Genomic DNA, 24,197 nt, shown 5'->3' with positions numbered 1-24,197 from the left:
GACTTCTCCCGACGCCCTCTACAGACTCTCACCACCACCACCACCATCATACCACCACCACCACCACCACCACTAGCGGCCTCCTATATACCCGCCACGGTCTTAGCGTGCGAGTTGTGGCGTCTGCGTTGCACGTGCTCTCCCCTCGCTGTCCTCGTTGCCTCCTTCTCTTCCCCTCACTGCCCGCCTCCGCGATGGCGACGTCGAGGGCCGCTCTCTGCGCTGTTGCGGTTGTGTGCGTGGTGCTTGCGGCTGCCTGCGCGCCTGCGCGCGCGATATACGTGGGCACGCCGGCTGCTGCGCTGTTCGAGGAGTTCAAGCGGACGTACCAGCGCGCGTACGGGACGCTGACCGAGGAGCAGCAGCGGCTGGCGAACTTCGAGCGCAACCTGGAGCTGATGCGCGAGCATCAGGCGAGGAACCCACACGCGAGGTTCGGGATCACGAAGTTCTTTGACCTGTCGGAGGCGGAGTTCGCCGCGCGCTACCTGAACGGCGCCGCGTACTTCGCAGCGGCGAAGCAGCACGCCGGCCAGCACTACCGCAAGGCGCGCGCGGACCTGTCGGCGGTGCCTGATGCGGTGGACTGGCGCGAGAAGGGCGCCGTGACGCCGGTGAAGAATCAGGGTGCGTGCGGGTCGTGCTGGGCGTTCTCGGCGGTCGGCAACATCGAGTCGCAGTGGGCCGTTGCCGGCCACAAGCTGGTGAGGCTGTCGGAGCAGCAGCTGGTGAGCTGCGATCACGTGGACAATGGTTGCGGCGGCGGGCTGATGCTGCAGGCATTCGAGTGGGTGCTGCGAAACATGAACGGGACCGTGTTCACGGAGAAGAGCTACCCCTACACGTCCACCTTTGGTTATGTGCCCGAGTGCTCGAACAGCAGTGAACTCGCTCCCGGTGCGCGAATCGACGGGTACGTGTCGATGGAAAGCAGCGAAAGAGTTATGGCTGCGTGGCTTGCGAAGAATGGCCCCATCTCGATTGCGGTCGACGCCAGCTCCTTTATGTCTTACCATAGCGGCGTCCTGACCAGCTGCATTGGTGAGCAGCTGAACCACGGCGTGCTGCTCGTTGGGTACAACATGACTGGTGAGGTTCCGTACTGGGTGATCAAGAACTCGTGGGGTAAGGACTGGGGCGAGAAGGGCTACGTGCGCGTGACCATGGGGGTGAACGCGTGCCTGCTCACTGGGTACCCCGTGTCCGTGCATGTGTCGCAGAGCCCCACCCCTTATCTCTAGCACGGAGAGCGAAGAGCGCGCTCTTAAACGGGCGACGATGGAGGAGATGATCTACAAGCGACATGTGCTGCACGAAAGGGTGCAAAAAACAATCTTCTCACCGCCAACAAGTGTGCTACGAGAACCGGGGGCAGGCGGCTCCTCTAGGACCAAGTGCAGTCTGCACAAGTTGCTGATGTACCCGTACTCGAACCCTGATTGCTTTGGTCCGGGGCTGCGCCTCAAGACTCCTGATGGCAAGTGCGCGCCGTTTTTCTTGAGCCTTATTATGAACACCTGCAAGTGCACGTAGGGGTGGGGCGTGCGTGTAGGCGTGGGTGCCGTTGTGTGTGTGTGTGTGTGTGGTGGCAGCGATGTCGCGCGCGTGAGGGGACCTCCTTGGGTGCACGCGCGCCGTGGCCGCTCCGCGTGGACGCGAGATGTGAGGGCGAGGAAGAGGAAGGCGATGCTGCCGAAGACTCCGCGAGGTGAGGCGGAGCGTAGGGGGAAAATGGACGAGCAGGCGCGCTGTGAATAGGAGCTGCGGCCCCACGCAACTCGTGGTGTACCGCCAATGGCTATTCTGCCCGCCCTCGCTTCGCGCCTTGTCCTCCCCTCGCGTGCCCTCCCTTGTTGTCGCTCTCTTCCCACCCACCTACCCATACACACACACACACACACACACACACACACACACACGCACGCACGCACACACACACACACACACATACACACACTCACGCACACACTTATGCTCAGTCAGGAAGGCAGGCAGGCGTTCGAGAGCAGAAGTCGGGGGGGGGGGACAGCGAGAAGCCGAAGCAGAGTACGAAACTCCACGGTGGGAGTATCGTCTCCCGTGGTTCATTTGGAAACAGCAAAAAAATGTAGCCGGCGGCATTTCTTCCAAAAGAGCGGGGCCACACTCAAGTCACTGCGGGTGACATGAGTGCTCTTTCTCTCTGTGTGTGTGTGCCTGTGTGTGTGTGTGTTTGTGTGCTCTCAACCCTTTCTTATTCTTCTGTATCTTCAGTGGCGCTCGCGATTCTCGCAGGAGGGATGGCGGAGGCTGTACGTCTGTGTGTGTGTGTGTAGAAGCGATGCGTCTGATGGTGATGGGCTTGTTGTATATCTGTCTTTAGCGTGTTCTTTTGTTTTTTCTTCTCTTTCTTCTGCCGCGTTTCTCTGCGGTGCGCAGCAGCTCCTCTGCCGATGCCCCCGAGCGCGCGGAGGAGGACGAGGGAATTCTATGATCCCCCCCCCCGAACAAAAAAACCATGAAAGATCGAGCTGTCCTGGAAGGATATGTATAGCAATGGGGGGACTACAAGAGCCCTCTGCACCTCCGTCCTCTGAAGCAGTAATAGTAGAGGGGAAGAAGAGGTGCAGAGCACAAGCCACACCAGGAAAACTTGGGGGAGGGGGGAGAAGAGAGAACACGACGTGCGTGTGTGTGTGTGTGTTTCTTGGGTGCTTCACGTCTCTCTCTCTCTCTTTCTCGTTTCCTGTTTGCTGTTGCTGCTTGACGCCCACTCGTGCCCCCTTCTTTTATCTCCCCCTCTTCTTCCCCTTCTTCCGTTGACGCGTCATGTTTGCTTTTCCGCTGTTCATGCACGCATCTTCCCCCCGTGTAGGTGAACAGATGCTGCTGGGCGAGTGCTCATCGTGTTCACGCACATGGGTTTAGTGGAGGGGTGAGGAGAGGCGGGAGGTGAGGGATGGCGAAAGAGGAGTCGGCGAAGCAGCACCGCCGAGCGAGGAGAAAGTCAACGCCGCGGAGCAGTTCTCTCTTTTCTTCTGTCAATGATGTACCACGACGGCATGCGAGAGCCACTTGCGGAGGAAGTGCAGGATGAGGGAGGAGAGCAGCAGTTACAGGGGCGCCAGCTCAAGGAGGCGGCGCACATTGGCTGATAACCATGCTCAGAGGCGCGGCGTAGTGGAGTGGGTCGACACCCACTGCGTGCAGCCGCCGATATTCTTCTTCTACTAAGCCCCCTACCCCGTTCAATGGCATGTGAAGTCATGGATGAAGTGCCCGAAAAGACAAAAAGAGATCACGGCGAGCCGCGTCTGAGGATGGGCGTTGAATGCAGCGATCCCCACCTCGTTTATGGGCGAGGGTAAGGGAGGAGGGGGGTGGCGCCACTGTTCGAAGAGCGTGAAAGACGGCGATTGCAATGGACACGGACAAGACCCCGCAATGAGAAGGTGTCTGTGTGCAGCATCCCTCCCCCTCCTCTGTTTCTCTATGCCGTCTCCCCACTCACCCGTGCCTTCTCTTTCTCACACGCATGTGTGCATCTACGAACATCTGCAAAGAAGGATACCGTCCAACAGCAACGAGATCCATCCGATTACAGTTCGGTCAGCCATCTGTGCGCCTCCCTCTTCCCCGCCTGCCCTTTCAGCTCACGACCACGACCACGACCACCATCGTCATCCGAAAGTGTTTACGGCCACTTCTTCATCGCGCACCTCCTCGCCTTTTCTTCGTCTTCCATCAGGAAAAAGAAGACGTTCAACGAAACAGAAGAGAAGGGAGGGCAGCGTTGCCCCGGCCCGCGACGCTGCTGTCATCGACGGTTTCTTGTGTGTGTGTGTGTCTTGTTGTCCATGCTCTGCCACCGCCGTGCTGCAGGCCCAGGTCATGCGCTCCGTTGCCCCTTATGGACCTCTCTTTTCACGACTACCACATCCGCAATCCTAGTAGCACTCCCCCCATCTTCGACACCGTTGCCGCTGCCCTTAGCATCATCGTCGAGCGTCAAGTCGGCTAGGCCCTCGCCTACCCTTCTACCTGCTAGCGGCGGCAGTACCTTAGCGTGGTCACGTCGGCATTATCGATCGTCATCTCTGACAACCTCGCAGCCCCTTTTTAGCCCTGAGGGCAGTGACGGTGCATCAGGAGCCCCACTGGCAGGCGTTCGGCGCGCTGGAACTCCAGCCATGTCACAGGATAGCGTGGAGGTGCCGTGCAGCACGCAGCTGACCATCGGCGATGTGGTCATTCCGGTGCCAGACTACGCGGTGCACCCCGAGCGAGTGGTCTGGGCTTCCCCCGGCGTCGACCACACCGCGCCGTACCTTCAATCGATGGCTGCGGTCGATTCGCAGGCGGGAGCCATGAACCCCACCGGCGGCTTACCCTCCTTGAACGACGGTGCGTTGGCGGAGGAGAGCATATTCTTCACCCTGCAGGACCCGCTCACGCGGAGCTACCTCCGCTGGATCGCGCAGAAGGAGCAGCTGGGCCAGGACATGTGTCTCATCGGTGACCCCGGCCCCGCCATGCGCTGGCTGGTGATGCTTTACAGTCACCTCACTCGCCGCGAGATCCGAGTCGTTTACCTAAACAGCGACATCACCGAGAGTGATCTGAAACAGCGTCGCGAGATTCGGAACGGCAACCTCATCTACGACGACCAAAGTGCTGTCTCGGCTGCCGTGGAGGGCCAGCTGTTGGTGCTAGAGGGTTTGACGCGGGTGGAGCGCAATGTGCTGCCTGTGATCAACAACCTCCTTGAAAACCGTGAGATGCACCTCGACAACGGCTCCGTTCTCATTCACCCGGCGCGGTACGACTCGCTACTGCAGAAGCTCTATGAGTCGAAGCTCCAGCAGAGGGGCCATCAGCTGCACAGCCCAAGCGATGGTGTGCCAAGCGCCGAACTCATTGCCGAGGCGAAGCGTGAGCTGGCTCAGATGGGCCTGGTGCGCGTTTCGGAGAAGTTCCGCGTGATTGGCATTACGGTGCCGGTGCCGCCCTACGAAGGCAACCCGCTCGATCCTCCGCTGCGCTCGCGCTTCCAGTGCCTGTATGTCCGCACGCCGATGCCATTCGTAAAGCCATCGTCGTCTATGGCGAGCGCGGCTGGCGAGAGCAGCAACAACCACAAGCGGGCGAAGAAAGTGGCAGAGCTGGAGGAGCGGCAGTCGGCCCGCTTCGCACAGGTGGTGCAGCTGCGCGCGGCCATCACCGCCATCAACGACTCCACGCGCGATTTCCAGCTAAGCAAGCCAAGCAAGAAAAATTCTGCCTCAGCGGCGCCGGCGTGTGGCCGTGGTAGAAGCCCGTACACCCCCATTCAATATAGCGGTGGAATGGCGGAGCAGCTCTTCACGGATGGTGCTGACGCCGCCATGAGTGAGGATGACGCGGACAGCGTCAGCGGCAGCGGCGGCGCTGTGGCGAGCAGTCCTCTGCAGACTTTAGGCAGCTGGGCCCTCGCCACCATTGCCCAGCAGCTCGCCATCTTCCCTGATATACCGGTAGGCGAGGCTGTCATGCGGGGCTTTCCATGGCCCTACTACGCCCGCCAACTCACCCGCAGCGGCACAGGTGGCGCGACGACGGGGTACGCGAACGTCGAGGAGTACCACCGCCGGCTGGCGCAGTACGCAGAGGTGCTTCAGCACTGCCGTGTGTATCCACCTTTGCTGCTCGCAGCTGATCTCACCACCAACGCCGTGCATGCTCACCGTTCCAGCAGTGAGAATAGTAAACTAAATCCGCCGCACCGCCACCAAGTGCGCGAGCCACCCTCCAAGAGGTCGCGTGTGAGTGAAAGGCTGCGCGCTCTAGTGCAAGGGCAAGACGTGGAGTCAGGGGATGACGAGCCCTGCGGCGCAGCGGCCGCGCGTGCCTACGTTCGCTCGGCCCAGCTCGTGTCGGGTGCCGTGTCGGCCGCTAGCGTTCCATTGACGGTGCAGCAGACTTGTAACTATATCCTACAGTACCGGAACGTTACATCCACCACGACTTTCTCCGGTGTGCCGGTTGTGGTGGCAGAGGCGGTGGTGGCAACTGCTGAGCATAGCGCTGCGCATCCCGGCCACTCGGGGACGTACCTCCTGAAGGTCTTCATGGGAGCTCAGGCACTCTTCTCACGCGGGCCCTTCCACGCGAGTGGCACTGCTGGGTGGGACGTCGCGGAGCACCTCCGCACCACCGCTGCGCCCTCCACGGTCTTCACAACGGAGCACTACCACGTCCTGCAGACGATGCTGCAGGTGCACGCCAGCCGACAACACATCTGTCTGCTTGGCCCCACCGGCTGCGGCAAGACAGCCATGGTGCGCGCGTTTGGGCGGCTGCTGGGGTACAGACGTGCGTCGACGATGCACCTGTACGCAGACATGACGCACAAGGACCTCTTCCAGCAGCGCATGACGGACCCCAAGACGGGCAACACGACGTGGCAGGACTCGCCACTGCTGCACGCCGCCATCTACGGCGAGCTCGTCGTGCTGGACGGCATGGAGAAGCTGCCGAGCGGGATGCTGTCATCCTTACAGCAGGTCCTCGTGGACCAGAGCGCCGTGCTGACTGACGGCACAATCTTGAAGTCGCCGATGGAGTATAACCTGCTAAAGGAGAGAATTACCGAGCGCGACCCGAGTACCGGAGCGGTGGTGTGGCAACCGACGGATGCAGACATGCGGGAGCGGAAGATCTTCCCGGTGCACCCGTGCTTTCGAGTGGTGGCAACGGCACGTCCGCCATTACCCGTCAGCGGCGGTGCGGCCGGAAGCCGAGGCGCGCGGGACTTCTTCACACAAGACCTCACAACGCTGTTCCGCATGGTGGCAATGCCGGACGCCGGCGAGGACGCGCTGGGACAGGTGCTGCGGCAAGTCGCACAGGCAGAGGCACGGCTGCTGCAGGCAGAGGCGTGGCGGAAGCAAGAGGCACCGGTGGCGACCCAGCAGCGCATCGAGGCTGTTGTGGGTCAACTTATCCAGTTGTGCAACGAGCTGGAGGAGCTTCACAGCACAGACGGCAAGATGCCGCAGCTCAGCCTCCGGCAGCTGCGCCAGCTCGTCCGCTCTGCCGTGCGTTATCCATCACGCATCGAGGAGAGTGTGCGCAACACGCTGCTGCTGCCGCTGATGACAGGCGTCGCCGCTACCAAGGTGCGGCACGCGCTAGAGAGCTGCGGGCTGGCACAGCCGAGCGCCCGCACGGCGACGGGACGCGGTGACGCAACGTCAGGATCACCGACTGCGGAGGCCGAAGCTCTTGTGGCTGCAGATGACGCCTTCCGCACCGGCGGCGAGGCTTCCATGAGCTCGAGTCGACTTTGGAACGTGAATGGCGAGCCTGTGCTGCTGCTCTCTCGCGCGTACACACAGGCGGAGCTGGCCCTGGTGCCCTACGTCACCGCGTTCTATGTGAATCGAGTGCACGAGTCGATCCTGGCCTGGCTGGCGAAGCAGTACGCCATGGGAAGTAACATCCTCCTCATCGGCAACCAGGGCGTGGGGAAGAACAAGGTGGTGGACGCCTTTCTCTCACGCCTCGGCATCCCGCGGCACTACATCCAGCTACACCGTGACACGACCGTGGGCAGCTTGACGATTAACCCCACAGTAGAGGCCGGTAAGGTCGTCTGGGAGGATTCGCCGCTGGTGAAGGCGGTCCAGCGGGGTCATTGCCTTGTGGTGGACGAGATCGACAAGGCACCTGTCGAGGTGGTGCAGGTGCTGAAGGGCCTGATCGAGGACCGCGAGATGCGGCTCGGTGACGGGAGGCAGATCTACGACCCCGCGATGGAACCGCACGCAACAGCGGCAGCGGAGGTGGCAGGGACGACGCAGCGCATCGCCATTCACCCGGACTTTCGCATTATCGTGTTGGCCAACCCGCCAGGCTTTCCGTTTCACGGCAACGACTTCTTCCGCGAGTGTGGCGACCTCTTCGCCGCGTACGTGATGGGCAACCCTGACGCGGAGTCGCAGCTGCGTGTCTTGACTGCCTACGCGCCAACCTTGCCGCGGCCGTTACTCGAACGCCTCGTTCTGGTCTTTCTCGAGCTGCAGAGCGCCTTCACGCAAGGGAACCTGACCTACCCCTTCTCGCTCCGCGAACTGATCGCGGTGGTGAAGCACATGTCACGCTATCCGCAAGACGGAGTTTACGAGGCACTCAACAACGTCTTCAACTTCGACGCCCGTGACGAGAGCACGCTGCGGGTGGTGCGGCAGGTGCTCGCCAACTACCTCCAACCAATGATTCAACAAGGTGGCCTGCAGCGGCTCAAGCCGTACAAGGCAGGGCAGCCGACACCCCTGTTGCCCTCTAAGGAGCTGGTGACGCTACCCATGACCGCGATGACCACGACGGCGCCGGCGGCGGATGTTGCCCACTTTGCCGCTCTCGTCTGCCTCCCAGCAGAGGTGACGCTCAGCGAGCATCGCTTCCTGTCGCGCATTGTGGAGGCGGAAGAGGAGGCGGCTGCGGCGCGGCCACAGGGCAGTCGCGGGAGCGGCACAGCGGCAACGCTGTGGAGCACAACGTATCCCACAGAGTCGTTCTTCCCTGCATCGCCAGCGACGCCCTCTGCCGGCGCCGCCTCATCCGCCGCAGAGGCCTTCACGGAATGGGCAAGCCACTTTACCCTGCCATTCGTGAACCCCAGCACCGACACGGTTGTTGCCATGACCTCTGTGACGGCTGTTGGCGGCGCCGATGCGGAAATGGAGGCGGCGACAATGCCGCTGCTCTCGGTCTTGCTGCTTCGCCGCACGTCCGGAAAGGACAGCAGCGGCGACGCGAGTAAATCATCGCCCGGTGCGGCAGGGCTGCGGCTGATTGTCGCGACCGTGCGCCTGCCGCCTTCCTCTATAGAGACTCGTTACTTGGTCGCCGACAAGGCGGGGGAACTGGCGCCGCTCTGGCCGGTGGGCCACGTGCGGTTTGCGGACGTGACTTCGCCGTACGCCACGGAACTGGCGGCAGCAACCGCGCACCCGTTTTCGCTCTTCCGATTCACTGGTTTCACCTTGCCTGCACAGGCGCTTCCTTGGAGCACCGGTGACGGCGAGGCATGTGACACCGTGGGGCAGCAGCAGCACCGCCGCCGTATCTGGCCGCCGTCGCTGGCGACCTGGTCGCAGACGGCGGGTGTGCGGAGGTCTCTGCTGCACCAGAACGACAGCACTGGATCGGCCGCCGGGCGCATTCCGCAGGGTGTTGTGCTGCTATCCTCTCAAAAGACAGGCTGCACGGCGCTGATTGACGTGTTGGCGGGTGCTGCCTCGGACTTGTACATGACGCGCATGGGCGTCGCAGAAGGAGCAAGGACAGCAGTGATCAAGACACCTGGCGCAGCAACCACCGCGTCTCTCGGGCCTGTGTTGCCGCTTCACCTAGACCGGTGCTTGAACGCTGCATCGGCGCCGCCAGCCGCGCAGGCAGGTGTCCGTGTGCTTGACGTGAGTCCCCGCCACGGTGTCATCTGCTTTGCCGACGCCTCGTCTACCACGAGGGAGCTCCTTTTCGTCCTCCAGGGGCGAGTGGTGAGGGTGAGCTTCCCACAGCCGGTGGTGTCGCTGCGGTTCGTGGGCAGTCGATTGGCGACAGTGGAGATGGAGGCTGCTGCTGTCGGTGACGTCCGTGAGGCGTCGCAACGAAGGGCACATCGCCGCGCTGGCGTTGTGAAGGTTTCGGTGGCAGCCGACGGCAGCGCTCATGCGACGATGCTGCCTCTCTCGCCGGATACGCAATGTCTGGAGCTCGTGGAGGCCCCCACAGTTGCTGCAGGTGATGATGGGCCCACGGAGTACCTCTCTGCACGCGACCGGAGCAGTGCGTCACATGACGTTCTTGTTCCAGCAGACTTGAAGGGGTCGGTGTGGCGTATTGCTGCTGCTGCTGCAGGGTCTTCAGCGAGCACACCGTCACCCGCCGGTGGAACCTCCGAGATCGACAAGGACGACCCTGCCAGTCGCAACATCGTCTACGCTCGCGTCGAGGGCACCGCAGAGAGCGGGCTGCAGTTGCGTTACTATAAGAGTAAGACCGGCTCTGCCGCCGCGAGCGCCGCCCTGCCCGCCCTCACCACCCTTGTTGACGACGCACGCCATCAGCTTCTGCACATCCACCCGGACGGCCGAACGGTCTCCGCAATCGACACGCAGCACGCCACACAGCGCACGTTTGCCAGCGCCCCTGGGGCGGCGGTTCAGGCGGCTTCCGCGCCGCCTTCCGCTGCTGCAGCCGCAGAGAACCGCTGGTCCCTTGACAGCCGCAGCGGCACTGTCTACGCATGGCAGTCGACGTCGCAGCAGCTCTCCGTTGCCGATGTGGATGGTGAGCGCGTGCGGCAGCGTTACTCAGAATGGTCGTCACTGCTCACCGGCAACGCGGCGACTGTCGGCGACGCTGCCACTGTCGAGGAGGGCGAGGAGGACGTGAAGGACTTCAAGATGAAGTACAGCACACCGCGCAAGCAGCCCTCCGGCACCTTGAAGCACGGCGAGATCGACGACAAGGAGCACCACGGCGGCAACACGTGGGCCGGCGGCACGGGGGGCACCGACACTGCGGGGCTTGGAGGGATTATCGGGCCCTACCGTCTCGACAAGGGCAACCCTGTGCATCAGGTGTCGCCCGAGGAGAAGCGAAAGGTCCCGAAACACCTGATGGAGGAGGCGCGGCGGATGGGCCGCAAGGCGCTCAAGGAGCGCCTGCAGTCGATCGGCATGTCCGAAGAAGAGTACGAGCAGTACAAAGGCCTGCAGGAGCGCGTGCAGCCGGCGGTGGCGCAGCTGCGGACGCTCTTGATGGGGCTGAAGGCGTCTGAGGGCGAGCGGGTGTGGATTACAGGGCAGACGGACGGCGTGTGGGACGACAAGAAGCTCGTCGAGGGGATCGTTGGCGAAAAGAACGTATACAAGCGCCGCGTCGACTCGAAGGAGACGAACCCGTTTCAGCAGCAGCACAAGAAGCGACTGGTCTTTGTGCTAGACGTGAGTGCGAGCATGTACCGCTTCAACAGCATGGATAAGCGCTTGACGAAGCTGCTCGAGACGACTATCATGATCATGGAGGCCTTTGCCGGGTTCGAGTCGAAGCTGGACTACGCCATGATTGGCCACAACGGCGACAGCGACAACATCCCTCTCGTTAACTTCGGCGCCCCACCTGCGAACCAAAAGGAGCGCATGATAATCTGTCAGAAGATGTTGGCGTACGCGCAGTACTGCTGGTCCGGCGACAACACCGTCGAAGCGATGCGGCGCAGCATTGAGCTGGTGACGAAGGAGAGGGGCGACTCGTACTTTGTGTTTGTGATCAGCGACGCGAACCTGCGCCAGTATGGCATCACGCCGCGCGAGCTGACGGCGATCATCCAGAGCAAGCCGGAGGTGAAGATGTTCTGCATCTTTATCGCCACCCTTGGGGCGCAAGCGTCGCACCTGCAGCAGCAGCTACCGGCGGGACACGGGTATGAGTGCATGCGAACCGATGTGCTGCCGCAGGTACTGCGTCAGATCTTCACCTCCGCGAACTTATTCTGAGCCGAGCAGTGCCGAAGTCGGATGCGCCATGCGGCAGCCACACGAGCAAGATGAGTGCTCTTTCTGCTCTATGCGAGTCTTCGCCGATGTGTGTGTGTGTGTGTGTGTGTGTGGACGATGCCGGCGACGCGAACGGCCTTCTTTCTTATCTATGTGTTGCTCTACATGATGCCAGACCCCCCCCCCCCCCCCCTCCCCTCCCCTCTCCCCTTCCCCCAATACGCGCGTGCGCACTGGACACGGGGACGTCGGAAGCGACAGACATCGATGCATGCCGGCGTGCACGCACTCAGACACGTTCACGGCAGCGCGACTGCCACGGTGGTGATAGTGGTGGTGGGGACAGGCAGGGGCGGGCTACCGTGTGACCGTATGTCACTAGGGCTCTTCAACTTACAGGCTTCATCTCGGTGCCGATGGCCCTCAGCACTGCGCCGCCATGTCGCTGTCTGTTTCGTCCTTGATGCCCACTTCACCGTGTGCCGTGGTCTCTCCATCTTTCTTCCCATTCTCAAGCACCATCCTCCACAGCCGACAGGTTGCACCTCCAACCTGTCATGTGCCCTGGACTTCCGCTTCTTTCTACATTTCGCTAACATCTGAGAGCACCCCACAGCAGGAGTGGAGGCCGCGCGGTGGTTGTTGGGACACCTTGACGAGTGCGGCGGCGGGTGTACACCGGCACCCGCACACACACATTCACGGAGAGCATCAAAGCCCTCTTCTCAAGGATGGGCGAGGCGCAGCAGGCGACTGAGATTGCGCGATTGCTGGCGTGCGAGGCGCGCAAGGCGAGCCCCTTCGAGTATCTCCAGCTCGACATCGCCACATGCGAGCTGACCGATGTGAACCGGCAATATCGCAAGATTGCGCTGCTGCTGCATCCGGATAAGTGCCAGCTCGCGAACGCCGCGGATGCCTTTCACGCTGCGGAGAAGGTGCACAAGTCGCTCAGCCAGGAGTCCATATTTTACCACCTGAAGCGGGCGTATCGGAAGCAGCAGGATCGACTAGCGGAGGAGGGCACCTCCGGCACGGCGACAGGGAGTCGCACTATCCCGGCCGCTGGTGCCGCGGCGGGGCAGAAGCGCGCACGTGAGGCGGAGACCGCGCTGCCGCCCATCGCCTTCGGCTCCCTCACGCAGCTAGTTGCCAGCGGTCTGTCCAGTGACGCGCAGAAGGCGGCTGAGATTCGCCGGGTGCTGCAGTGCAAGCCGACTGACTACTTCGTCATCCTCGACGTGGACCCCAGCAGCTGTACCGTGGCCGACGTTGACCGGCGCTACCGCAAGATGGCCCAGGCGTTGCATCCCGACAAGTGCCAGCTGCCCCACGTGCAGGATGCCTTCACCGTCTTCGAGACGGCGCACAAGGAGCTGGCAGACGAGAAGAAACTCGTACGCTTCAAAGTCGCCTTCGAACAGCAGAGAAAGAAAGAGGCGGCGTTGAAGGCGGCGGCCGCGCAGCGCGGCGTGAGCGGCAGCGGTGGTGACGCCGATAGGTTTGGCCCCGAGGAAAGCATGACAGCCGAGGAGCGCTTGCAGAAGCGGCGGATGGAGGCGCTGCGAGATCAGCAACTGGAGGCCGCGCGCCTGGGCGAAGAGGCGGCGCGGCGGCGTAAACTCAAGGAAGAAAAAGAGAAGGAAGAGACCGCGCTGGCGGCGGAGCTGGAGCGGCAGCGCAAGGAGTGGAACGACTTACAGCTGTTTTAGACGCCGCCAGCGCCAACAGGCCACACAGACATGCACACGCTGTGTGTGTGTGTGCGCGCGTGTGTGTGTGTGTGTGCGTGTAAGCGCGCAAGCGACCGAGGGGCAGAAAAAAGGGGTGGTGGTGGGGGCCGAACACTCACATCGCTGCTCTTCTATTGTCGTCCCATTTGCTTTTTGTGTGTGCGTTGGGGCACCCCGTGATGGCCGGTCGGGTACCCCCCTCCTCCGTGCGTGGTATTAACCGGGTACCGTGCACCCCACCCCTCTCTCTCTGTGGGTGTGTGGTGGTGGTGTGGGGAGCCGCCAGGCAGCCCCCCATCCCCTGCCGAATGCCGAACTGCTTGTGGTGGTGACAGGGCCACACACCTACGGCGTGGGGAGTTGAGCGCAGTTTACTGCCACTGATGCCGGCGGCGGGGTTCTGGATGGCGCTGCCTCGGAGCGGCCTGCGGCTGTGAAGGCGCCTGTGCCCACCCATATGGTGAGCAGGGTGTCCACGTGGCCCGCGCGTATCCGACCTGGCCCTCACACGGCGCACGTGTGTGTGTGTGTGTGGGGGGGGGGCCGAGCCCCCCTAGAGGGGATGCACCGGGCGATGGGGCGTGTGGCCGGCCGGTGGGCAGAGCGGCGTCGGGCTCGTGCACCCTGGCGGAGAGTGAGCACATTGAAAAGTAAGTGTGTAATGCGTCTGCTCGTGGCGGTATCGTTCGCCGATCACATACCCAGATACACGCACACGCATGCATGCTTTTAAGCACGCTTACTAGCACACAAGCAGACACCTGTTCCTCCCTCTCCCGGTCGTTGTTCAACCTTCTTCCGCACCTGGTTCGCGTTCTTGTTCTTCTCGCGCACGTCCTTTTCACGTGCCATCACCGTGACCATACATCTCGGACTTCCCATCCCGATCAGCTTTTCAGCGACTCTAGTTTTCCTCTGTTTTGGGGCTCTCGCACGCGTAGCTGTCTCTCTCTCTCTCTCTGAGTCTGTGGGTACTCTCTGTTCTCCCTGATCACTGATACACACAGCCACACACACATACACACACACACACGCACACACACACACACACACACACAGGCATACACTCACACAGACACGCTGAAAGAGGACACGATCACTTTTCTCCCTCTCCCCCTCCCTTCTTTCTCTCATTCAAGTTTTAGACCATCAGCATGGAGCCGATACGGCCAGCGCAGCGGCTGGAGCGCCCGCCCCTGCCGCCCCTCTCGCCACAGCGACACGACGGTATCGATGAGGAGGACGAGGAAGACGAGTCGGACGTGTCGACCGAGCTCGAGAGTGAAGTGCTGAGCCAGCACTTCAAGAGCCTTCCCTGGCCCTTTCCCGCGGTGAACGTGCCGCTGGGCATCTCGCCGAGTGCGTCGATGCGACGCGGCGTATCGCCCTTGGCGAGTGATCAGCAAACGTGCATGTCTGGCTCGTCCTTGACGGCGTGGTCTGGCGCGCAGGTCATCTGCGGCGGTGGCGCCGGTGCGGCCTGGGCGTCAGGGCTCGGCCTCAACAAGTTTGACAAGCTGCGCGTGTCGCCCCGCAGCGGCGCCGGCGGGGCCTCGCCACGCGCCGGTGCCGGTGCAGCCGGCAAAGGCCTGGCCACCCCCACGGCTGTGGCGCGCCCTGTGACAACTACCACAAGCGAAACTACCGCCCCCATTGCAACGGTAACATTGTCGAAGTCCGAGCTGACGTCTGAAAATTTGGACCGGCTGCGTGAGACTCGAGCCATGTCGGATGCGCTGCCGGTAGCGCACTGGAAAGCGAGTACACAGACGGCAAGGGTGTCTCCGCCGGCGGTCATCGCGGTCAGCCGAGCGCGTAGTGACTGCGCTGCTGGGGCGGGTGGCACACGAATGACGCGCGCGGCGGCACTGCTGAAGCAGCAGCCAGTGCTAGCACGGCAGCCGAGACAGCGCAGCGCCAATAGTGGCGGTGCTCGTGCGATAGCCGATGTACCAGCACGCGCATCACCGACGGCGACGGCGGCGAAGTGCGACAACGGTCTCAATACAAGCGGGGACGGGCCACGGGAGGGGCAGGGCGCCACTGTAGGGGGAACGCCCACAACGAGCTCGACCTCGCCTCTCGCTGTGGCACAGGGCGGCGAGCACAGCCACCTTGACGAACCCACTACATTGCGTGCGGAGGAAAAGAACGACAACAACGGATGTCGCGGAGCCACGAGCGGCGCTGGAGCGGCCGTCGCAACGGACACTCAGCTTCCTCCCGCCGCCTCGCCACTAGCGAGGGCGTCGTCCCCACGCATATCGCATACTAGGAGGAAGAGGGATAATGTCCCCTCGCCGCTGAAGCGCCAGCGCCTCGCCTCTGCGAAGAATCGCTATCAGGGTCAGATCTTGCTGCTCGAGGACTGCACGGAGACCAGTGGTGACGCAACAAGCCCGTGGCCAGTACGACAGCGAGCGCCGAGGTCTGTCACACCGGCTGGTGCGACCAACGCCGGTGCTCACACTTGCGCTACTAGCAGCGTTGTGCCTGCGACTCGTGCGACTTTATCGACGTCATCGGACACTAAGAAGAGCGTGCCGGGAACGATATCACCATGCATGACAAGTGGGCGCGGTGTCCAGGTTGCACGGCGCATCTCTGTCACGGCGCCGGCCGCTCACAGCGGGATGCTGTCGCCTCCAAGTATTTCTCCGTTTGAGAAGGAAGCCGGCCAAGAGAGCAGTGAGGCGGTGCGCGGGACGAACCATCTGCCCTCGTTTGGCCTTTCCAAGGAGGAGAATGACCAGGCTGCCGCTGATATCGACGACTCGCGGGCTAGCTGTAGCACGCACACAATGTCGCCGGAGAATGCGCGGCAACACGTTGTGCACCCACCGAGGTCGCCGCAGACCTGCCCGGGTGTTCCCACACCCATCTCAGAGAAAGCGGGTCGTGACGGGCACGGAGCAGACCTCAGGAGTGTTGATCAGCGCGAAGACGAGGCTGAAGAGCGTGAGAAAAGAGGTGACGGTGCGCTGCCGACGCCGGTGCACACGTATCAGGCGACGTCGTTGTTGACTAGTACCAGCACCACCACCTTTTCGCGCCCGCCGCTTCTGTCGCTCACCGCCATTGGCGTTACATCCGCCACGTCGGGGGTTCTTCGGTCTGTGACGCAGACATCTCCGAGGCGATCCGCCGCTCTCCAGAGAATCACCTTGCCACACCAGCCGCAGCAGCAGGTGCGCCCCGCCGTCATCATTTCTTCCGCCAGCACGACCGAGTTGCCCCCGTCTCGCACACCGCTAACCGCCGTAACGACCACCTCGCCCGGAAATACTGGCGACTCGCACATCAGCGTATCACAGGCGTCTCGGCTGGATTCATCGCGGCGCAGCACCGTCAGGACAGGAACTATGAGGCACAGCACCTCATGTGACACGCGTATGCCGTCCTCGGCCGATTGCCTGCCGAGCGTCGGCAGCACGCAGCCGCCGCTGTCGGTGCGCACCCCCGACGGTGATGGAGCACTGCGTTGGCGACTGACCACAAGCAGCCGCACATCCAGCGCCGGTGCCTCTGACCAACGCGCGCGCAGCGGTCGTGCTCAGAGCACCGAGTCCATCTCCTACGACTCTACGCCGTCTTTGCTACACGAGGCATGCACGCCGGCCGCGGCGGTAGCGCACAGCAGTGCACCGGTCCCGTCGTCTCACAGCGGATCGAAGCCGCCAGCGACGTTCTTCAGCTTGGAGGGGCAGACTGGTACAACCCGGCTGAACGGCAACCATGTTGGCAGCAGCAGCAACACGGCGGCCACGCCGACCAATCCCACCACGATCGTTCCAGCGGTTCCCGCGCCTGCGACGGCATCGTCGGTGCGCGCCCGTCGCACCTACAACGCTGACAAGCAGCAGACTGAGGCAAGTGGCCCGGCGGCAGTGGAACTCGCCACACCGTCACCCGCCACCATTGCTGCTGGCAGCGAGCGGAGCGGCAGAGGATCTTCCGTGCAAGCCGCCACGCGTGTGCGCCGTACGCCAGCTCCAGGACGGCAGTTGAGCGGGGGGGATCGCATCAACCTCGCACACCTGCGCGCCTCGCAACCGTTGCACCTTGGCAGTGCTACATCCACTTCCTTAGAGGTGAGCAGTACGGTGGCACGTGCGCCGCGTGATCGGCCTGGCACATTAACACCGCTGGACGGCTGTGTGGGTCACTCACCTTTGCAGGCCACTGGCGCCGCTGGAAGCGGCACCGCTGCTGCGATGCTGCCTATGAAGGCGGGTGCTTCGGTGCCTCTCAACACGGCCGCTGTTGCACCCGGGCAATGAGAACGCGGAGATGGTGCTGGGCATGTGGCACGTGACCCAACTTGCGAGCTCCTGCGCTGGAATATCACAAGTCGACGGGAGTGATGCTGCTCAAGCCCAGGCGGAGACGGTGTTGGCAACGGCGCACCAGCGGCCGGTGCATGCGGGGTGTCCGGGTCATATGCGGCACCGCTCGTGCAGTCTGCCGGCTGTGGCGTTGCGGAGTGCTGCCGGCGCTGCCGCGACGCCCTCGAACGACTATTCGTCACCCAAGAAGGGCTGCGTCCTTCTCGACCATGCGGCATCGGGGCAACCACTGCAGCAGCAGCGACATCAGCCAGAGCCGTGCCCACGCGACCGCATCCGGTTGCGGTGGTGTTCCGTCGCCAGAGGAGCTGCATCGCACCCTTCACAGCCCGTCGGTTGCGTATAGCAGCAACCTCAAACGGACTGTCTACACAGGCGCTGCTGCGAATAAGGCAGTCAGTGGCGGCAGGGCACCAGGGCACTTGTTGCTGCCGCCCTCCATGCGTGCCGTAGCTGATCCGGGCAGCAACTTGGAAAAGGGAGCGGCGCGACCACCTGGCCGACTACCGACGGTGGGACCAAGTCCCACCGGAGCAACAGTGAGCCCGGCGTTGTTGAGCTCACCCAACGATTCTGGTATGATCGGCAGCCATTGCGATCAGTCGCATGTGTCGGGAGCGCGTCGGAGGACGGTGTCGACGATCTGTGAGAGCTCTTCAGCTCGATCGCGTCGTAGCATCATCCAGCAACGGGAGCGGCAGGGGGGGGTATGGGACGACCGTCATCGCCGCCCATGTCACCGTGACCGTCTCCTCACGCGACCAGGCGCGGCGGCACCGCGGGGGTATTCGAGCGATGTTGGCGTTGAGGCGAGTCAAGGTCGTTCTTCGGCGCGCGTGCGCACGAGCGACAGCGCCTGCTTCACTCGATGTGAGTCTGCCGGGTGAGAGCGAGGAGGGAACGGCGTCGTAGCGCGTTTGCCCCTGCCCTTTCCTTGCCTTCCCTTGGAGTGTACACGCATGACTCGTCCACTCCGATCTTTTCCATCTCTTCTCTCAGGTGTCTGCCACGAGGCACGCGTGCGCGTCGCTGGCATCTAGACATACCGACACAGCATCTTCCTTTCTTTTCTCTCTCGCTCTCTCTTGCTTTCTTGTCTCCATCGTCTCCCTCATGTCCCTGTGCATGTTCCTGAGCATTTCTTTATTCTCTCTCTCTCTCTCTCTCTCTCTTGCTTTCACCATGAGTCTGCACCTGTGTATACCTCCCTCCCTCCCTTCCTCTTTCTCTCTCCCCCTGTGTGTGTGTGTGTGTGCATGCCCCATGTGCGTCTTGACTGCTTCGGCTTCTGTTGTTGTTTTGCCTGCGCGCGCGCTCTCTTTCTCCTTACACACATATATACCTGCATCTCTCTCTACATATTATGCACGTGTATGTTTCTCTCTCTCTCTCTCTCTCTCTATATATATATATATATATAGGATCTAGTTTATGTGTATTGTGCTAGATTTTCTCTCGCTCATCCATCCCATCCCATCCCATCCATCCCATCCCATCCCATCCCATCCCATCCCATCCCATCCCATCCCATCCCATCCCATCCCATCCCATCGCCCCTCCCCTCCCCTTCGTTCCCTTGTCATCTCGCATATCCGTGCATGCCACGCTTTTCCTCTGTGTGTATCTCTCTCTCTCTCTCTGTATGTATGTATATATATATATACATATGTATATATATATATATATGTATATGTATATATATGTGTATATATATATATATATACATATATGTGTGTGTATGTGTGTGTATATGTGTGTGTATATGTGTGTGTATGTATATGTGTGTGTGTGTATGTGTGTATGTGTATGGTGCTGTGTTTTTCTTTGTATCTCATCGCCACTTGCTTGTCGTTGTTGTTGTTGTTGTTGCCCATCTTTTTCAAGTTCCGTTCTCACCCCTCACCCCTCACCCCTCACCCCCCCCTACTCCCCCGACGTCTCTCTCACACGGAGAACGGTGACAAAAAAAAGGCGAGAGGGAGAGAGAGCGCACGCGCGCGCGGCGGCGGTGATGGGAGCTGGTGAGATGAATGGCGGCAGCTCTGCTTCGCACTCTTTCCGCGTCCTCTGTCTTCTCGCTTCCTCTATCCTTCTTTATTCTCCTTCTGAGCCTTCCCTGCACCCACACCCACAACGAAACGCACACAGACGTACACATAGACATACACGCGCGCACAACAATGATGTGCGCCACACACGTAGAGGGTCGGTGGTGAGCGCCCGCATGGGGAGGGGGGAGGGGGGCACCTCTGTCTCTCCCTCGATCGTCTACCGCGTCGGCCTCCTCATCTTTCCACCCCTCTTTGTATCTGGTGTGCGTTGGGTGTGTGTTTCAAAGTTCATTCGGTGATCATTGTGCTCTCTCCCTCTCTTTCCGTTGACTCGTCTTCTTCCCTTACACAGGCGCTGGTGCTCGATGCCCCCCTCCCTCCCCTCCCCGCACGCATGACTATCACCATCGTTTATTCTCTTCAGCATCTTCCCATTTTTGTTTCTCTGGTGTCCTTCCTGCGTGCTCGCTTGACTATTCCCATATATATATATATATATATATATATAGGTGTGTGTGTGTGCGCGTGTGTGTGTGCCCCTGACTTCGTGTTGGCACGTGCTCATGAAGACGGATCAGAGTCATATACACGTACAACTATCTGTCTTCATACATGTACGTGCATGCACATGATATATATATATATATATGTATATAGATGCGTTGAATTTTTGGTCGTCTTTCTCTCTCATCCGCATCCTCCCCCTCCTCCCTCTCTCTACTACCGTATTCGGTGCTCTCTCTCTCTCTCTCTTTCAATTTCTTTTCGCCTTTCCACCGTTCTTTCCCTCCCTCCTTTGTCGTGATGGGATTGTCCCACCGTCTTGACAGACCGTGCCGCCGCGGCCGCCCACATGTTCCCCTCGTGTTTTATCACCTTTTCTCTCCCCGCGCCTTGATCACTGACCCGCACCCGCACGCTCGCATGGCGCGTCATCGCCGTCCCCCTCTCTCCCACCTCACTTCCATCCTCCGACTGGACCTGAATCGCAATCCTCCTCTTGCGAATGGGATGACGATGACGAGTATGCATGGCGCCGTGGTTCGTCGACGCTCCCTTCCCTCCCTCCCTCGCCGTGCCACCTCTTGGCTAACGGGCGCGGTGCAGGACACGCCCACAGATGTTTGTGTCGCCTTTTCTCTTTTCTCGAATGTGTGCGTAGAGAAAGAGCAGTGCATCATTCTGTGATACTTCGCTGAGAGCTACGCGGGCTTGGTTGTGTTGCCGGCGGTGCGTCTCATGCACGCCCGTGGAAAATGAGAGGGGAAGAGTGTGTAGATGGGCGGCGGGCAGGGAGTCCTTGCAGGCTCAGGGCAGGGGAGCGGTGCGCGCGGAGAGTGTTGGGGTGGTGGTGGTGCTGCGATGGGAGGCGAGGAATGACGGTGTGGCGGTTGTCGTTGTGGGACACGCACTCTGCTTCGCGTGCTTGTGCGTGCGTGCGTGTCTTCTAAAAGAATTTTTTCGTGTGTGTGTTTTCCCTTCACCGTCTTCGTCCCTCATCACTCCGAAAGACAAGCGAAAAGTTGTGTGTGTGTGTGTAGTCGCCCTCCTGTACTCTTCTTCTTGTGTACGTTCATAGGTGTGTGTTTGTGTAGGGTCGGCGATTCGCCGCCGCCGTCGCTGCTGGCGCTGGTGCTGCTGGTGCCGCTGCGGCTGCTGCTGGTGGTGGTGGTGGTGGTGCTGGTGCTGGTGCTGCTGCTCTCTTTCTCTCTCTCTCTCTGTCTGTCTGTGTGTGTATGTGTGTGTGTCTGTTGTTTGTTCCCCCTCCCCTTTCCCCTTTCTATCGGGTGTTGTTCCTCCAAGCGATGGTTTCCATGTTTTGTTGTCGTTGTTGTCTCTCAGCGCCTTTTCAGGTCGATGTGCGTTACGCACGTGTGTGTCTTGTCTGCACTCGTATTCTTCGTATCCCTCGCCTTTCACATCTTTCTGTTCCCCCTCCCTCCTCCCTCCTCCTCCCCCCATGCTACTCATCTGCCCCCCCCCCCCCCAAATCGAGAGGCTGGCCCTGACTCGCTCGCTGTGTGTGTGTGTGTGTGTGTGTGTATCGTTTGGCCGTTTCTGTGCATTCCTTTCGTACCTCGATCTCTCGTCGCTCGTGGACCCGCAACGGTTGGGATGGGGTGGATGATGTGTCGGGTGGCTCCTGTCGCGCTGCGTCTTTGGTGTTTGGTTGCTTTCACGTTGGTTGACTTCGCCTGCTTGCCGCCGCCGCCGCCGCCCCTCCTTCTCCTCCTCCGTCTCTTTCTGTCTCTGTGTTGCTCCCTCTCTTTCGCCTTGCTTCTGATTTTCCTTAATGGGTTGCTTGTGGGCCTTGCGTGGTATGCATGTGTGCGGGCACGGGTGGCGAGGCCCTCGTCCACTGGCGAGCCGTGCTGATGGGGAGAGGTATGCGAGGGGAATAGGTTGAGAGGTGGGCGCACACGCACCCACAGACCCAAGTCACCCTCATTCTTTGGTGGGCGCTATCCTTTCTTCAGTGTTCTTTCTTCCTCTTGTACACCAGAGCCGTTACCTCGCCGCAGACACAGAGGCGTGCGTTACCACGAGAACAGTTTCGGCAACAAGAACAAAGCCAAAAGGCGAAAGGAAGCACCGCCGTCACGCATACACACACACACACACACACACACACACACACATACACGTACGCACGTACGCACGCGGACACCGATGCCTTGGGTGTGGGTGGGACAGACATCCGGAGCCGAGGCAACACAAACCCTGCACCAGAGGGATGGGGCGTGCGGCAGGCTGGTATGCAGAGTGGCGTCGGATTCATGCTCCATGGCGGAGAGTGGGCGCGTTGAAAGTGAAGGTTTTCGCCGCTGTGCATGCAACGGCAGAGGAGCACACCGTGTGTGCACGCCACTCAGAGACCGATGATGCAGCTTCACCGATCATGCGCAGGGATGCCATAGCCTGTTGAGCTTTCTCTCTGCCGATATAGCATCCTCATCCTCCTCCCTCTCTCTGCTTCCTTGCTCCTTGTCTCAAACATGTGCACACATCCACAGAGTTCCTCCTCCTGTCCACCATCTTCGAATCCTATACGCACTCACCTGCGCGCTTACCTGCGCACACGCCTATTTCTACTAGTATCACGATCAGCTCTGCGGCCGGCTTTGTCGCTGACGCTGCCCCCTTCCCTCTCTGTCTGTCTTCAGCGCAGGCATTCGTGTGTCCTTCTCTGTGCGTGTAGGATGGGAAAGCGGCCTCAACAGGGCATCGGCATCATCATCTTCGCCATCACTTGCGCGGCTCTTCAGCACCGCCTCCACCGTCCTTTCCCAGCACACGCGCACATCTGCACGTACCTTGCCAAGGTTTTCAATTAGGTGTAATTTCTTTGTGTTGTTGCTCGCCTAATTCTCTCACACACACTTCTGCCCCACCCCCCCCCCTTTCCTCTGGCCACTGACCCACTGCCCCACTTCCTCATCACTCGCACAGCGCGGTCTCTCTGTGTGTGGGTGTGCTACGTGTGGATGTGTCGTCTCTGACGAGCCTTCTTCCCCTCCCTCCTCTGCTCTGCTCTGCCTCCTTCCCTTCTTTCACGCTTCGGCTCACTGGTCTTCCCAGAGCGTGTCGCTCTCAAGGCGCACAGGCATACACACGCATGCAGGGGGAGGGGCTGAGCGGACCGCGCCACTCTCGCTCCCCTCCCCTCTGCCAGAGGTGTGCCATCACGTGTGTGTGTGTGTGCGTGTGTGTGAGGGAGCGACGTATACAAGGATACAGCGAGAGACACACACACACGCGGTACCGACCGACGCAGCAACATAGAGCACATCGTAGAGAAGGAGGCAGGCAGCGATTAGAGGAGCGAAGGGAGGCGACAGGAGCGCTGCGCCTCCGCCGGCTGTCCACCACGCACACACTCTCATTACACAAACCTTCGTAATGCGACTCTGTGGTCGTGCGCCAATGCGGCAGGTCTCCTCCTGCGGCTTGCTCCTGTCGAGCTGGGCAATCATCACCCCCGCACCCACGCACTCGTGGCGGCAGATGGCGACGACAGCAAGTGCGGCGGTGGGTACTGGCGTGGCTAGCAGCACCGCGAACGCATCGTCCTCGCCGAACTCGTCTGCGGCAGCGAGAAGCACTGCCGCCGCCGCTGCGGACGCTGCGGCAGCGACGTATGAAACATGTTCTTCCTCCGCCGGTGCGCCGGCGTCAGTAGTTGCAGCACCCAGCGTGCCGTCTTATACAGCCGCGTCGAGCGCGTCGCTGGCGGAGTTGACTGATCGGCTGCGAGAAGCGCTGCGGGCCCTATCTGAGGTAGAGAAAGCCAAGGCGGAGCTCGCCAAGAAGTCTGCGGCCACCACAGCCACGTCGGGCCAGAACTTGTCTACAAGTGTTGGAGAGGGCCGTGTGGCGCCTAGAACAGCTCCGAAGGCGCATCACCCTAGCGCTGCTGGCCCCCCGACAGGGTTTTCCGCAACGTCTCGACTAGAAGAGCCGACGTCAAGCGATGGTAGCAGCTCCGGCAGTAGTAGATCAGGCAACGACGTCAGTGCTTCTGGGACCGTGAATGCTACCTCG

General features: G+C 61.1%; 4 protein-coding genes across 4 annotated transcripts; all 4 read left to right on the top strand.

Annotated features, from left to right (window-relative positions):
- Positions 1-194: 194 nt before the first annotated feature.
- On the top strand, positions 195-1,241 carry LMJF_08_1010 (cathepsin L-like protease; the record flags this gene model as incomplete). The annotated part of the gene is made up of 1 exon (XM_001681078.1): positions 195-1,241. The coding sequence occupies one exon, from the start codon at positions 195-197 to the stop codon at positions 1,239-1,241; it is 1,047 nt and encodes a 348-aa protein (XP_001681130.1).
- Positions 1,242-4,169: 2,928 nt separating this feature from the next.
- LMJF_08_1000 (conserved hypothetical protein) lies at positions 4,170-11,525 on the top strand (the record flags this gene model as incomplete). The annotated part of the gene is made up of 1 exon (XM_001681077.1): positions 4,170-11,525. One exon carries the CDS (start codon positions 4,170-4,172, stop codon positions 11,523-11,525), a length of 7,356 nt encoding a protein of 2,451 aa, XP_001681129.1.
- A 731-nt stretch (positions 11,526-12,256) lies between these two features.
- LMJF_08_0990 (conserved hypothetical protein) lies at positions 12,257-13,237 on the top strand (the record flags this gene model as incomplete). The annotated part of the gene is made up of 1 exon (XM_001681076.1): positions 12,257-13,237. The coding sequence occupies one exon, from the start codon at positions 12,257-12,259 to the stop codon at positions 13,235-13,237; it is 981 nt and encodes a 326-aa protein (XP_001681128.1).
- Positions 13,238-14,412: 1,175 nt separating this feature from the next.
- On the top strand, positions 14,413-17,538 carry LMJF_08_0980 (hypothetical protein; the record flags this gene model as incomplete). Its single annotated transcript, XM_001681075.1, has 1 exon — positions 14,413-17,538. One exon carries the CDS (start codon positions 14,413-14,415, stop codon positions 17,536-17,538), a length of 3,126 nt encoding a protein of 1,041 aa, XP_001681127.1.
- Between the last annotated feature and the right edge of the window lie 6,659 nt (positions 17,539-24,197).

Source organism: Leishmania major, chromosome 8 (assembly GCF_000002725.2).
Source record: "Leishmania major strain Friedlin complete genome, chromosome 8".
NCBI lineage: Eukaryota > Euglenozoa > Kinetoplastea > Trypanosomatida > Trypanosomatidae > Leishmania > Leishmania major.
This window is presented reverse-complemented; position numbering and strand designations above follow the sequence as displayed.